Here is a 16,002-nt window from a genome sequence, read left to right as displayed (position 1 = left end):
TAGGTTTGCAAGATAATAAAGAGTACGTAAATAAAAAGTAGGGGCTTTTTAGATAAAGAAACAATAAAGTAAATATAGCGAGTGTGGAAAAGAGGTGGTAGGAGTTGCGAAATTTCCCCTAAGCAATTGACTACTTTACTAGACCGATAGCAACTATTATGTGGGAGAGGCCACTTCTAGCATGTCATCCCTGACTTGGAATTCTACGCACTTATGATTGGAACTATTAGCAAGCATCCAGAACTACTACTGTTCATTAAGGTAAAACCCAACCATAGCATTAAGATATATTGGTCCCCCTTCAATCCCGTATGCATCAATTTCTATGCTAGGTTGAAGCTTCTGTCGCTCTTGCCCTCCAATACATAGTCCTATCAACATACAACTAACCCTATGGTGTGATCCACGCGCGCAATCATATGATGGGCACCAAAGTACAGCAAAATAACCACAAGCAAATTAAATCAATCATAGCAATTCATCAACCACTGATAGGACAACCCTATGGTGTGATACATCATAGGATGGCGACACATCATTGGATAATAATATGAAGCATAAAGCACCATGTTCAAGTAGAGGGTATAGTGGGTTGAGGGAGAATGGACCGCTGTAGATAGAGGGGGGAAGGTGATGGAGATGTTGGTGAAGATGGCGGAGGTGTTGGTGTAGATCGCGGTGATGATGATGGCCCCTGGTGGCACTCCGGTGCCATCGGAAGCCAGGGGGAGAGAGCCCCCTCCTTCTTCTTCTTCCTTGACCTTCTCCCTAGATGGGAGAAGGGTTTACCCTCTGGTTCATGGCCTCCATGGCACGGGAGGGGCGAGAGCCCCTACGAGATTGGATCTGTCTCTCTGTCTCTCTCTGTTTCTGCGTTCTCAGATTCTTCCCTTTCACCGTTTCTTATATTCCCGGAGATCCGTAACTCCGATTGGGCTGAAATTTTAACACGATCACTATCCGGAAATTAGCTTTCTTGCGGCGGATGAAGTGTAAAAACTTCCTTACGGGTGGCCCACGAGGGTTAGGGGAGCGCCCCCTGCCTCGTGGCCTCCTTGGGCACCGTCTCGCGTGGATTTTTCTTCCCAAAAATCATATATATTCCAAAAAAAATCTCTGTCAGTTTTTATCCCGTTTGGACTGTGTTTGATATGGATATTTTGCAAAAGAAAAAACATGCAACAAACAAGAACTGGCATTAGGCACTAGATCAATATGTTAGTCCAAAAAATAGTATAAAAAGTTGCCAAAAGTATATGAAAGTTGTAGAATATTGGCATGGAACAATCAAAAATTATAGATACGACGGAGACGTATCAGCTGGCGACGAGGAGGATGATCCGGAGACCCAGGGAGGCAGAGCAGGCTAAGCGTGGGCGAGGAGGTTCGGAAAGTTTTCCAAAATTTGACATGTGGATATATATAGCCTGACCCTGTCGGTGTGACTGAGTGCAACAACTCGGTGGCACCGAGATTCATAACTGTAAGCAGTTACTGAAACTCGGTGTGACCAAAAAGTTCAAATCAGTTGCACCGAGATTGAAAACCTAGATCGACTTAGTGATCTCGGTATGACAGAAATGGATGAATCGGTCAGACCGAAACGCACAAAGAAGTTTTGGATTTTTAAGTCTATGAAGAATCGGGGACTCCGAGGGCTCCTCACACAGAGTGGTTCGAATCTGACTTGATCAAACTTTGTGATGCAGCATGAATAGAGTTTGAGACGAGAAAAGCATAGATAGCTAGAGAAGGTTCTTAGGCATTCTTGTCCATCCACTTGGCAAAAGAAAAAGAAACCAACCAATCAAAACAACAAGTGGATGTCCTCGAATGAGTAAATTATGCAACCAACATGCTCACACAATAAAATGACAAATGAAATATGTGGCAAAGCATGCACAAACAATTCTGGCATCTATCAAGCAATTGGCGATGACTAGGTCATCTATATATGAGTATATTGACTTAGGAGTCAAATGAGAACATTTGATCATAGGTCATACTCATCGTTTAAGCACAAGTGGGGTTACCACTTCTACATATAGTGTTGTTGTGTTCACACCATTAGAGTTGCTTTAGCTCAATTCTTAGAGTAAACCTCCCCCTAGATGTGATATCCCCCCTAAGAGGGATGAACTAACCTTGGGTTTTGTCGATGATGACTTCATGTAGGTGTTGAAGATGTGGATGCTCTAAGTTGATGTAGATCATTCGGAGCTATCCTTTGGAGTGAGTTGCACTTTCAAGACCTACACGGGTTAGTCCCACAAGGAACAAACAAGGATATCCATAGACATAGAGTGATGCACACACAAGATGATGTCCATGAAAGCATTAGGTTACCTTGTCCCTTGTCTTACCAACAAGAGGGTTTGTGACTCCTTGAACTAGTGCAAGATGTGGAAGTTGATTGTACTTGTTCTTACCAAAATGATAAGAGTGAGGTATGTTGGCGGAGTCACCCTCGATAACTCTCTAGTTCTTCTTCTTCGGGATCCACACCATCTTGATGGGAATCCTCGGAGTTGTAGTTGTACTTGATGAAGTGGAACTTGAAGTAGTCTTGGGAACCCACTTGACCAAGGCCTTAGGAGCTTCTTCAAATGCATCAATTTCCTCTTGAAGCTTGTCCTTGCCTTTTTCTTTGTGGTCTTGTGGTGGAAGATCATCTTGAGCTTGTGTCCCCTTGAAAGAAGTAGGATCATACTTCTCTTGTTGAGGAACAAACTTCGTCTTGGGGTATTGATCTTCTTCCCACTCAACTCCATTGGCATTGAACTTTCGTTCAAAACCAATACCTTGATTCTTCTGGTGCCTTCCTTGCTTGCGTACAATTTCCTCGAATTGCTTACTCCCGGCAAGGCTCTTGTAAACACCTTTCTCTATGATTTCCTTCAATAAGCTATTTTCTTGCTCAAGTGTAACTTGGCGAAGAGAATCATTAGTGGAATCAAGAGAACTACTAGAAGCAACAACATTGGATTTAGCATGATTGTTGTTACTACTAGAGGAAGAATCCTTCTTGTTCTTGTTACTAGACTTGACTTGAGGCATGTAAGTGGATAAGAGTAAACACTTGGCAATGTAAGAAGAACTTTTATTGCGAAGATCATCATTGATTGCCTTTAAGAACTCATGCTCTTGCTCAATATTGAGCTTCTGAAAACGTAATTTCTCATGAGTCCTTAAAAGTTCTCGGTGATCTCCTAAGATAGTTTCATGAGCTAACTTAAGAGTGTTTAGTTCTTTAGTTAGAGACTCAATATTCTCCTTATCATTGTCATTCGTTTCATCTTGATTAGCATGATTAATTGACGTTTCATCATAGTATTCATCACTAGAGTTGTCAACAAGTAAATCATCATCACCTAACGAGTCATCTTCATCACTATTGAAATCAATATACTCGGGGTGTGATACCTTTGGGCCTTTAGCCATGAAGCATCTTCCAATTCCTTAATTTGGTGAATCAAATATGTCGTAGGAGTTGGTTGACACAAGTGCTAGACCGGCAACACCTTCATCTTGAGTATATTCGGAGTCGGAGTGATAGCTTCTCTCGGAGTGACTGTCGGAGTCGGAGCCGGATACCCATACACCAACATGAGCTTGATGTCTTCGTTTTGTGTATCTCCTTGATGACTTGTCCTTCCTTTACGAATCCTTGCTTCTCTGGGAGGGTCTTCGTTCATAACGATCATCCCTACTCCTTCTCTCCCTCGATGGCGATTCTTCTCTTCTACTTCTTCTTTTGGGGGAATCTTCTCTTCTCTTGTGGGGGGTCGTACACTCATTGGAATAGTGTCCGGGTCTTCCACAATTGTAGCAGTTTTGCTCTTGACTAGAAGATCTTTTGTCATTGTAGGACCTTGACTTGGAACTTCTCTCTTTGCTTCTATTCTTGTAGAACTTGTTGAAGTTCTTCACCATTAGGCTCAATTCTTCATTGAAGGTTTGTTTCTCACTTGATGATGTGGGAGATTCACATGAGGCTTTGTAAGCACCACTTGACTTGTTATGGAGCTCCTCCTTATCCTTGAGTGACATCTCATGAGCAACAATTCTTCCAATGACTTCCGTTGGCTTCAGATCTTTGTAATTTGGCATCATTTGGATCAATGTGCATACGATATCATATTTTCCATCCAAGGCTCTTAGGATCTTCTTGATAATGAATTTGTCGGTCATCTCTTCACTTCCTAAGCCGGCAATCTCATTTGTGATAAGAGCAAGCCTAGAGTACATTTCAGCGACACCTTCACCATCCTTCATTTTGAACTTGTCAAGTTGACTTTGAAGCACATCCAACTTGGATTCCTTGACGAAGTCGGTACCTTCGTGCATATCAATCAAAGTATCCCAAATTTCCTTTGCATTCTCAAGACGGCTGATTTTGTTGAATTCTTCGGGGCACAATCCGTTGAAGAGGGTATCACAAGCTTGAGCATTGTATTGTAGCATCTTCAACTCTTCCGCGGTAGCTTCATGGTTCGGTTCTCTCCCATCAAAGAATTCACCTTGCAAGCCAACACACACAATAGCCCAAATGGCGGGGTTATGTCCAAGAATATGCATTTTCATCTTATGCTTCCAACTAGCAAAATTAGTGCCATCAAAGTAAGGACCTCTGCGATGGTAATTTCCCTAGCTAGACGCCATACTCTCCTAGGTTGTGAAACCAAGGCTATGACTTCCAAAAGCTATGAAAATCAAAGCAAATGGAGACCAAAGCTCTGATACCACTTGTAGGATCGAAAGTATGTCTAGAGAGGGGTGATTAGACTACTTGACCAAATAAAAATCTAGCCTTTTCCCAATTTTAGTTCTTGGCAGATTTTAGGAACTTTGGACAAGTCAAGCAATATTAACACAATTCAAGCAAGCATGCATAGAGTATATGAGCAGTGCAAAGTAAAGCATGTAACTTGCAAGAATGTAAAGGGAAGGGTTTGGAGGATTCAAACGCAATTGGAGACATGGCTGTTTTTGTCGTGGTTCCGATAGGTGGTGCTATCATACATCCATGTTGATGGAGACTTCAACCCACGAAGGGTAACGGTTGCGCGAGTCCACGGAGGGCTCCACCCATGAAGGGTCCACGAAGAAGCAACCTTGTCTATCCCACCATGGCCATCGCCCACGAAGGACTTGCCTCACTAGTGGTAGATCTTCACGAAGTAGGCGATCTCCTTGCCCTTACAAACTCCTTGGTTCAACTCCACAATCTTGTCGGAGGCTCCCAAGTGACACCTAGACAATCTAGGAGACACCACTCTCCAAGAAGTAACAAATGGTCTGTTGATGATGAACTCCTTGCTCTTGTGCTTCAAATGATAGTCTCCCCAACACTCAACTCTCTCTCACAGGATATGGATTTTGTGGAAAGAAGATTTGAGTGGAAAGCAACTTGGGAAGGCTAGAGATCAAGATTCATATGGTAGGAATGGAATATCTTGGTCTCAACACAAGTGTAGGTGGTTCTCTCTCAGAAAATATAGGTTGGAAGTGTAGGTTTGTTCTGATGGCTCTCTCCACGAATGAAGAGGAGGTGTAGGGGTATATATAGCCTCCAAACAAAATCTAACCGTTACACATAACTTTCCAAACTCGGTGGGACCGAATGATTAAACTCGGTCAGACCGATTCAGCAAAGCTAGTGACCGTTAGGGTTTTTGGTGGGACCGACATGCAACTCGGTAGGACCGATATGATTAGGGTTAGGGCATAACGTAATCTCGGTGAGACCGATTACACAAACTCGGTGAGACCGATTTTGGTAATAATCTAACCAGAGAGTTGGTCAGGTAAACTCGGTGAGACCGATCGTTCATTTTGGTGAGACCGAAACATTACGAAGGGAAAAACAGAGAGTTTACATTGCAATCTCGGTGGGACCGATCGCTCATCTCGGTGAGACCGAAATGTTATGAAGGGAAACAGAGAGATTACAACCCCATCTCGGTGAGGCCGAGATCCCTATCGGTGAGATCGATTTGCCTAGGGTTTGTGGCAGTGGCTATGACATTTGAAACTCGGTGGCGTCGGATAAAAAGAATCGGTGGGTCAGACCTTGATGCTGCGACTCAGGCATTACTCAATAGAGGTGCAAGGCTTACAGAAGTGCCCAGACAACCACAATATGAACCACTTCCAATTGAAAAACAAATTGTTGTGATTTATGTTGCTGTCAACGGCTTCTGTGATCGAATGCCACTAGACAAAATTTCCCAATATGAAAAAGCCATTCTAAGTACTATTAATCCTGAATTACAAAAATCCTTCTTAGAAAAAGGTGGCTTAACTAACGAAAGAAAGATGGAACAAGATGCTTCTTTAAAAGAAAGCACTTTGCCTTACATGTGAATTAATAAAAAAGGTTGCCCCTTACTCGCAGATGTAGGAAGAAGGCTTTTCTCGCCAACTGAACCCCAATAGGCTATTTTGGGCTTTTTGCACATAATTATTAAAGATAGATTTTCGTGCCATGCGTAAACCAAGCTGCTGAGAGTCTACCCCAGTCACAAGGGGGAGCTGCTCCAGTAGTTTAGGATACCCCACCCAGCCCCACAAGGGTTGACGGACCCCCTACCTATACCTATACCTGATGATTACCTATACCTGATGATTACCTATACCTGATGATTTTCAATCCACAGCTCATTTTCTTTAATATGTGATAAGCCTTGCAAATTGTGATAATATGTATCAAATTAGTGGTCCGCATAACCCAATATTTGAAAATTATGGAGGTGCAGGCCCAAGTACTTCGAATCATCAACAAGAAATCCAAGAAAGAACAGCGAAGGAAAAACATGACAAGAAAAGTGTTTTCTCGACTCGAGATGTTAGAAGGTGCTAAATCAATAGGTGCCGGAGCTGCTACAATTGCTTTAGCCGGAGCTGCTGTCGGTATTGGAAACTTCCTCAGTTCTTTGATTCATTCCGTGGCGCGAAATCCATCATTGGCTAAACAATCATTTGGTTATGCCATTTTGGGCTTTGCTCTCACCGAAGCTATTGCATTGTTTGCCCCAATGATGGCCTTTCTGATCTCATTCGTTTTCTGATCACATAAAAAGTCATGAGATCAAAAAAGAAATGTGAGAATGTAGTTACATATGTAAAAAAGTCAATATCTTGTTCTCTTGGTCCATAGATGGGGCGTCCTATCTGATGGATGAATAAGGAGCCTATATCGAGTAGTGAAATGATAGGATTCTTCTTTTCAGTTAAACCGAAACACAAGTCGGCGATTCAAGCCAAGAGTGCGGGCACCTTAAGAGCGGTCAAAGCTAGAAGCCATATCATGACTGCTGGAACGAAAGACCCGATGAGTATTTTCGTACCACGTTCCAATCTTCTTAGTCAATTGTGTACTTTTCCACTAGGCGAGACATAAGTTATCGGAATCCGGGGCCTGTGTTTCCCTATTTCCCAAGGGGAATGTCAAATTGTGTGGTTTCACAGTCTTATGAGACAGAAAGTTTTGGAAATGGAGCTGTCGTTTTCACTACTTTGGTCCCTAGCGATATTGTTGCTTAAACTAACATGGAAAGTGGTTTCAATCACTTTAAAGTGCCCTCTCAAGTGTCATCTCATAATGGTAATCTCCTTGTGGTATAGTAATTTGGCTTAGAATAAGAAACCTATCTCTTCCCCCTAATGGCTTTTCACTACCCCTTGCGGGAATGCGTATTGTTGCTGCATCGCCACCGTATTCCTGACTTGCTTTTTTGAACTGCTTCTTTTCTCGGGGCTGCAGTCCAGTTGCTTAGTAGTTTGCTTCTCGGTCTACCCAATCAAGGTTAGACCTCGCTCTATCAACCATTGCTTTAAATAGTATCGTGTTATTTCATCTTTCATTGATACCATCATTACAATCGAGGGCCTACAATCCATGGAAATCCCTATTCCGATCACTGGGAAAGAAGAGCAAGTAAGTAATGAATGAATGAATGAATGAATTTAGATGGTATATAAACATCTCCCCATGAAGGGAAGGTGTTATAGTATCTAACTAAGAAAAAAAGTAGGTTGTGAAATGATAGGAAATATGCCATGCAGAAAATCAAGGAAATATTTCCTGGATTTTCGGATGACCCGGCTTATCTTTGCAGTTATCCTTATTTAGCAGAATCTAGTGAGTGTTCCATTAAAAGGAAAGAGAGCTATTCATTGTAGGATTGATCCAGACAACCCAACCTAAGTCACCTATTGTACCTAACCTAAGTATAGTGCCAGTGGTCGGCGAGGAGAAGTTCATTCCTGTAGAGAAGAGAGGGGATCCTATTTCCTTTCCCCCTTTCCCAGTATGGCGACCTTATCTTCCAGCATGAAAGATGGTATCAGAATGAAACAATCCAATCCATACTTTTGGAGTGCTCAGTTCAGTTCCTGATTTCTCTCAAGCCTAAACCGGAAAAGGAAACCTATTACCCGGGGTCCCCCCTTTCGGCTATCTCATCTGCTGTTCCTCGACTCTCAGGAAGGTAAGATCATCAATCAATAGTAGGCTGCTGCTCTGTGCAGTTAAAGATGGGATCCAACTTGTTATGTTTGCTTGTTTCCTATAATCTGTGCTCGATTCCATATTTCTATATCCTTCGATTCCTGGGATAGATCTAATCTCCTTTATACTTACCTCAAACAAAACAACGAGCGAAGTCGAGATGTTGATGAGAAAGGGGCTTTTCTCAAGGCCAAAGAGTGCTCTTTGAAGGCTACTATGCATCCTTACGAATACAAGAGTGGTTTTTTTTGTTTTGGGTATAGCAGGACTTGAACCTGCGACCATTAGGTTAAAAGCCCAATGCTCTACCAACTGAGCTATACACCCGATTTTACAAGAAGGCTTGGTGCGGAAAAGAAAAGAGGGCGGCCTGGCCCCTTTTCTTCTTATCATATCACAAGGGCGCGGCTCTGTATGGTATAGTACTGTGGAGCAAGTTTGGGAGTCCTTTCCACTCATTGAGGATTCTATCTAAAAAAGAATGGTCAACGGGGGAGACTACAATAGCTCGAACTCAGACTATCTACGAAAAAGGTAAAGTCATTTTTCCTAGGGTTCGACCGAAAGGAGTTGTGTTCTATGGTTTGACGTTGTGGAGGTCCAGCACTCTTCTAAACGAAGAAAGAGGGGATTTGCGCTACCTCCTACTCCTACAGAAGATCGATTGGCGCGAACTTCCAATCGATTCCTTATTCATTGTTGCCGACCCTTACATCATCATAAAGAGAATCAAGATATCCCAAGAACCCAGCTAGGAATGACTAGCTCTCAAGAATAAGTAAGAGATGAGCGCACGGGAGTAGCATTGCTTGTTGCTTTATTATCACATTAGAGAAGCGGAACCTCCAAGCTCAGAAATCTCGAACTCAGAAACTACCCTTCTATCCCACCCTGCTCCTCCGGCATCGGAAGAAGAACTACCTGACTGAAGGAGATAGACAGGAAGGGAAGACGGTCATAGAAAGGCCGAATGAAGCTCTCTTGAAGCTGCATCTGAATAGACCTAGAGTCACTCAGTACGTACGAACCCTTGAATAAATAAGAATTGGGAAGTATGAAATGTGGGCATCATAACAAAAAAGAAAAAGACCGAACCAGTAAGACTAGTGTCTACTTATTCATACCTTTGAGAGGTCCACTTAGACTATTATGATTTTCTCTTTAGCTACGTAGGTTATATAAGATTCAATTCAATCTAACAAGCGGACTAGACTACCTTCGGCTACTACAAGATATTTAGAAACCTAAGAAGCTGAGCCTACTTTACGCACTTAAGGCAGCAGCAGATGATGAAGAAATGGGCGGTAGATGATAATGAGAAAGGGCGCCCCTTGGCATTTCCTGTGGGAGAGTCTGATTGATCCAATCACGAGGAATGATGTCAACCCCCTCTTTTGCTCCTAACTTGACTCTGATTCTCCCACTATGAGAGCTGCTCCAGGGGCTAGTTTGGCTACACAATGGAATTTACGAAAGCCCCCTGTCTTTCCGACTCAATGTATTGCCCTTTGGGACCAGGATCTGACGAGGAAGTGAGAGAGGGGACACCAAACATAGGTGCATACCATTGCCCCAATCCAATGGACTATGTCATACAGGGAGGAACCCTTGGAGGTTGGGACAGAAAGAAAGCAGGTTTTGCTTCTGCTTCCTTCGAGCTACAAACTCTTTCGTCAGGTGTGGGTGAAGTTCCCTCATTATTGCTTGACTTCCCCTTTGGGGCACGAAAAGATGGACTAGTACTTAAGTAAGGGAGAGGACAACCCATGTTTCTGGCTTACCTTCAACGAGTGAGTGCTATTCCCATTCCTTACTTTGATCTGACCCTGTTCCCCGACCAGTTTGCTTGCTCACTAGAAGAGTCAAGCGAGAGCAGCTAGTTTAGAAGGAAAAGGACACCTGGGGCTATTCGGCCTCACTTGTCGGAGACTGAACTACCGGTCGCTTACTTGCTGATCTAGGAGGTCATTTCCACTTAGTCTAAGCATAGAAGGAAGAAGATTGAAAAACTAACAAACAAATTGTCTTCAGCCCTACTTACTTATAGGCTGACTTGGCCCAGGAAACAAGGTTCTATTAGGCTTGCAGGGCTTAAAATAGAATGAGCTAGATCGCAGGTATTTGGATATGAGGTAGTAGCGGGGTCTAGTCGAAGCGGTGCGCAAAGTGTACAAAGGCGAGTCTCACGGGCAGCGGCACGTGAGGGGTCTCCCGAACTTCATGGGAGACGCGGTTAGGGAGTTGGAAGATGCACTTTGGACTCCTGCACCATTAAGAATGGAACTGGAATAAAAAGTCGGGGTAGCTAGTCACTCCGTTACTAAGGAAAGAGAGGATGGCATTTCCGTAAGTAGACTCTCCTTCTTACTGAATCATTATCCTGCCCTCTCTATTCGGGAACAATTCATTCTTAACTCGTACATAAGTTCCGGGCGTCGACAAGAGAGGTAGCGATCTACAGCTGGTTCGGTGGACTGGTGGTGACACAGGCGGGCCCCCTACTTTATTTGACGAATCCAATCGATCATGGGCGGCCCTCTTCGTTCACAGTCTTTCTTTCCTTTTGAATCCAATTGTTCCAATCTGACCAAATAGCAATTCATTGAAATCATTCGGCTCACCTCTTTTTTAAGCACTTGACCTAGCCTATTTCTATAGAAAAGGACAGGAATCTATTGACTTTGAGTCTGTCTCCTACTACGAAATGGGAACTGAACACAGGATAGCAATAGTGAGAAAAAAATCCCCTCGTACTACGTCATTATTTATTCGATTTTCCCTGGTAAGTGCTCCAGATGCAGTTGCTTTAGTTGACGTAGTGAGTGGAACCTAATTATCTGTTTCCTTTCATACCAGAGTTGCCTTTTGTAGATGAGAAAGCCAACAATTTTGCAAGGAGTTGATAATTGCACTTGAAGTAGTAAGTTTAAAGACAGTTGAAACTTAATGGCGCTGTTTAACCAAGCACTCTTGTAGCTTCAGAAACTCCGTGTTCAGATCGGTGAGGCAAGAGACGAATTCATCGTCAGTTACCTCCACGATATCCAAAATACCCTCAAGACCATGAAGACAGATAATGAGAGTCAGGTTCAAACAATTCAAGGATTGTAAATACCATAACAGCAAAGTAGAACGCACCAAATTTTTCCTATTACCGGTTCCAGGAAGAGCACACCAAATGAAAGAAACTATTACTCAAAAAGCGAATCACATCTCGATCCAGAAAATGCCAAAAGCCTTTGTTATTCCATTCCCAGTGGAACGTCAACCTGTTTAACAACAATTTTCTAAGAAACTTGTTGAATTCTAAATGAAACAACCTTATTTTCAAGTGACAGGCAATATCCATTTCAACCAATTATTAAAGATAAAAGGGCTAACTGCACAGCTAATTGAATTCCTTTTCGAGGTTGAGTTCATCTTGAAACCGCATTTGCTTCCTAATTAAACTGAGAAAAAAAATAAGAATATTAAAAGAAAGACTCCACAGAACATGAATGAATTCAGGTACATCACATCAGGCTGATATGTGCCGGTATCATACCTGTTTCAAGATTCTGGCTAAGCCCTTCTTGTTGCCACATATCCAGTTTCTTCTAAGGTTTCTGGAATTGCTCAAGTTCCTGCTCAACGCTTCTTGTCTAGCTCCAGTCTAGCACTTGTACCAGTCGCCTACCAGATCACGGCTTTGCTCCAATTCTACTCTCCAATTATGCGATCCTCTACAAAATTGGGGCTTTTCTTCACTTCGGCACTTCCCCTCGCAGTGGATTCCACTAGGTTCTTAACCTCTTCCCAATTCTTAAACTGAAACCTGCGATGTCTAATCCAACTCGGCACCTAACCATCTTGTCAGCATCGTAAGTTTGCCTCAACATTCCCCTAGAAATACAAAAATAATGTAAATCTACTTTCATTTATTTATTAGGGATCAGACTTTCTTTTTCTTTTTCTATTTTCTAGAATAAGTATGCTCTGGAGTAAAAGGATTTGAACCTTTGCATGCCGGTACCAAAAACCAATGCCTTACCACTTGGCTATACTCCAAATGGGGGGAAGGCTCGATGAAAACGAGCTGGGATATAGATTTTTCAGAAGGAAGAGTTAGTTACCCTCGGTCTTCCTTCTTTCCCGGGAATCAAGGATGTAGTAGCGGGACAGTCCTTTATTTTCCACTTTAGACCAAGTACAACAAGCTCGCTCCTTAGGTTAGCTCTCTGCTCTACCTATTTGTTTGCAATGCCTTTCTTATCAAAATAGGCCTTTCTGTAACCTGACCTTACGCTGAAAAACTTCACTTATTGGCTCTGCGTCCACTGAAACTTATGAAAAAGAAATGTTATTCTATCGATATCTTCAAGAGTTCCCTAACCCCCTGACTGAGAGTGCTATGATGGGCTATTGAAGTTCGTCCCTGTGGCATGGTGGGGCAGTGCAAATCCTTTTGTTAATGAAGTTCCGCCCTGACACTCCCATTATTGGCTTCCTTCCCTGGGGACCGCTCGGGCGAAGGCAGAGCATGGAATGATCGTAGGGGCATCCTTCCTAGGTGGAAAAGACGTGTGTGACTAAAACCAGGAGGAGAAATCCATTTTCAAATGGCGACAGAAAGAAAGGAATCACGAAATAGAAGAAAAAGTGCACTGTGCTAGCAAATGTGGAGAATAGCCATCCATCTTTCATCAATGAAATTGTTCCGTATGGGTAGAAAATACACATATCAGAAGAGCCAACCCAAAAGCACTTGCTTCAAAAAAGCAGCAGTTACCAAGAAATTCCTGTTTCAAGTCAGTATATCTCGATAGAACCAATTCCAATCCAGGTAGTGTGAACAGAGGATGTGGAAGTTCTGTTTCCTTGCCTTGTCAAGCATTTCATCTGACACTCTATCTATACTATAGCTAGATCAATTCCTATTCTTTCTTCCAGGCGACTTTACTCCAAAGAATTTTTCCTTCTTATCTTGACTCGATCTCACGAAATTGGATTGATTGGCACACCGCGCATCTGGCATTCGCTTCTCCTATCTATCTCTTCCAACTAAGCTGATCACTGGAAAATATGAAATCCTGCAAGCAATCATTCCAGAGCCAACTACGAAGATACCTGGTCTTCCACTCTGTTCACTGGAGGAAAGACAAGAAAGTAAACAATTCTTCAAAGGAATTGGCTCTACCGGAACAGAGGAATTGGCTCGCTCCTTCGCTCGCTGGGTAAGCATAGAATGCACACCAGTCTGGTATCAAAGCGTATCTACTTGAAAAGGAGACTACTTGAACAGATGAAATGGAAGGAAGAAATGAAAGTTCGATCTACCAACCTAGAGTCCGCCCCTCCCAGGAAGAAGAAATTTGCTACTTTGGCTCATTAGTTGGTAAGTCTGTCTATGAAGTTCAGTGCCCAGAAAAGAGAAAAAAAGACCAAAACAAGCTTTTTCAAGCTCTACAAGTCCTATATATATAGTGTTCCACTAGATAGCCGTGTTAAACTAGTCCAGTCTTGCCGAGTGGCCTTATCTTCTGGTTACCTGGTCCGATACTTCTACTTCGAGAGTGAGTTAGTAAACAGGATCAACGTTATGATCCATTTTGAGAAATTGCAATCACAGAAACAGAACGAGTGGGTCTGGAGTCCATCCTCACACAGTTGAAATGCTGCTTCTCCCTTCTCCTTTCCAAAAGAAAGTGGATCTCATAGCCTCTGACAATTCGAAAAGTAGGTCTCAGTCTCATTTTCAGATGCAATTTTCCACCGGAAAGAGAATCCCATATTCTTTAAGCCAAGCCGCCAATCCTAGGGTCAATGCGGAATAGGAAACCATTGCTATTTGAGCAGTTAGAGAATCGAAATTCCACTCATTTAGAAATCGATCGGCGAATGCCAGAGGAAGGATAAGGGGAGCATACACCAACGTAGTCTTAGCCCTAGAACACATGGAGCTTAGAGCACTGATAATAAGTCTGTCTGATTTTCAAGGAGTTTATGAACAATCACCACATCCATATTGAGGAGAAAGCTCACTCAGGCTACTGAACTTGTAAATACAGTTGCGCTCATGATAGGGATTCCGTTTATGGCATGAGGTGAAGTTAGAAGCATACCTGGATATATACTCATAGTGTCTTCCATACCTCTCTCCGATAGAACTAACAAAATAGAAACCTATGACTAGTAGACTCATATGAAAACTTGAAAGATCTATTTCATTAGAAGAGAAAGTTCACTAATCTATGGCCTAGAAAGCCAAAAGAAATGATTAGTCCAATGACAGAAGGGCATAAGCGCATTCCCTTCGTCCTCAATGTGCGTCCACAGCTTACTCGAGTGCTTGAGATATTCATTTGGTTTAAGGCACCTTCATCGTAGGAAGGAAAAAACCCGGATCCCTGGGCGGATCATTCCCTCTAACAAGCTAAACAAGAGTCCAAGAGCGAGAGAGGAAAATCCAAAGTGCAAATAACATAATATGAAAAAAGAAAAAAGTTCTATTGAGTTGTTGAAAAAAGGCACTTCAGAAGCGAAAGTAGGCTATTCTCGTAAAGGAATATCGTAACGGGCGACTAGGTAATATAGAAGGCCAACCCACCCGAATCTCTTGGTGGCCTTTCCCTCGGCTTCCATCATAGAAGATGTCAGCAATAGCAATCCTTCAGTCAATAGAATCAGTAACTATACTACTTAAATAGTGAAATACCAACCAACACATAAAGCAATAACCAGATAGATAGAATGATAACAGGTAATACGAAGATATCAACACAGCCGGAGTCACGAGGCTCGATAATGACCAATGGGTTAGGATCTGAGGAAGCTTAGTTTGGATGATGGAATATTCGCTGTTCTGATTGTTGAGATACTACAAATCCACTTATCCAACAATTTCAGTCCATTTTCCTACTTTTCTGCAAGGGGTTCAAGGGGAAAGCATTATTATATCCTTAATATGACTCGCTGTCACACGGATGCTGCTGGGCTGCTACAAAACCCCTATAGTCGAAAAAAGATCGAAACAGGGATAAAACGTAGGATAACCCAAATCACTCGGACTAGCTGAACTCTCCAGAACAAACACAACCTAGGTGGTTTGACTAACGTTTTCGCACATTAGACTAACCTAAGACAACTCCTGGCTACATTCAGTCCTATCGAGATACAAGTTGTTACCAACCTAATACAACGCAAGTCACAAGCTTGACACAGCGAGAATGGCTGCAACTGACAACTCCTGCATCTGAGATTGACAACTCCTACAACAGATATTGACAGAGCATGACACTCTCAACTGAGCTCAATCCAGCTATGAACAATAAACAATACTGAAAGTAAACAACACAGTTATTACAAAACTTGGATTCCGGATTACAACACTATAGGCAATGAACCACCACTAACGGCCCATAACGTTAGTTGATAGCCACTGACCATGGAGTACTTGCCAATCCATCAGCGAGGACTGTATCATTTAGTGAGCTAAAAACTTAAGGAACATG

At 42.6% G+C, this 16,002-nt stretch overlaps 1 protein-coding gene and 1 non-coding gene across 2 annotated transcripts; one reads left to right on the top strand and one right to left on the bottom strand.

Annotated features, from left to right (window-relative positions):
- Positions 1-6,423: 6,423 nt before the first annotated feature.
- LOC125548306 (ATP synthase subunit 9, mitochondrial-like) lies at positions 6,424-7,138 on the top strand. The gene has a single exon (XM_048711954.1). It carries the CDS (start codon positions 6,747-6,749, stop codon positions 7,068-7,070), a length of 324 nt encoding a protein of 107 aa, XP_048567911.1. The 5' UTR covers positions 6,424-6,746; the 3' UTR covers positions 7,071-7,138.
- Positions 7,139-8,766: 1,628 nt separating this feature from the next.
- TRNAK-UUU lies at positions 8,767-8,839 on the bottom strand. The gene has a single exon. It is a non-coding gene; the product is annotated as a tRNA-Lys (tRNA).
- Positions 8,840-16,002: the final 7,163 nt, after the last annotated feature.

The sequence above is a fragment of the Triticum urartu genome, chromosome 3 (assembly GCF_003073215.2).
Source record: "Triticum urartu cultivar G1812 chromosome 3, Tu2.1, whole genome shotgun sequence".
NCBI lineage: Eukaryota > Viridiplantae > Streptophyta > Magnoliopsida > Poales > Poaceae > Triticum > Triticum urartu.
Note: the sequence above shows the minus strand (reverse complement) of the source record. Positions and strands in the feature narration are given on the sequence as shown.

Excerpts from the sequence above, each read along its gene's own strand:
- LOC125548306 (XM_048711954.1), top strand. The coding sequence starts at position 6,747 with ATGGAGGTGCAGGCCCAAGTACTTCGAATCATCAACAAGAAATCCAAG.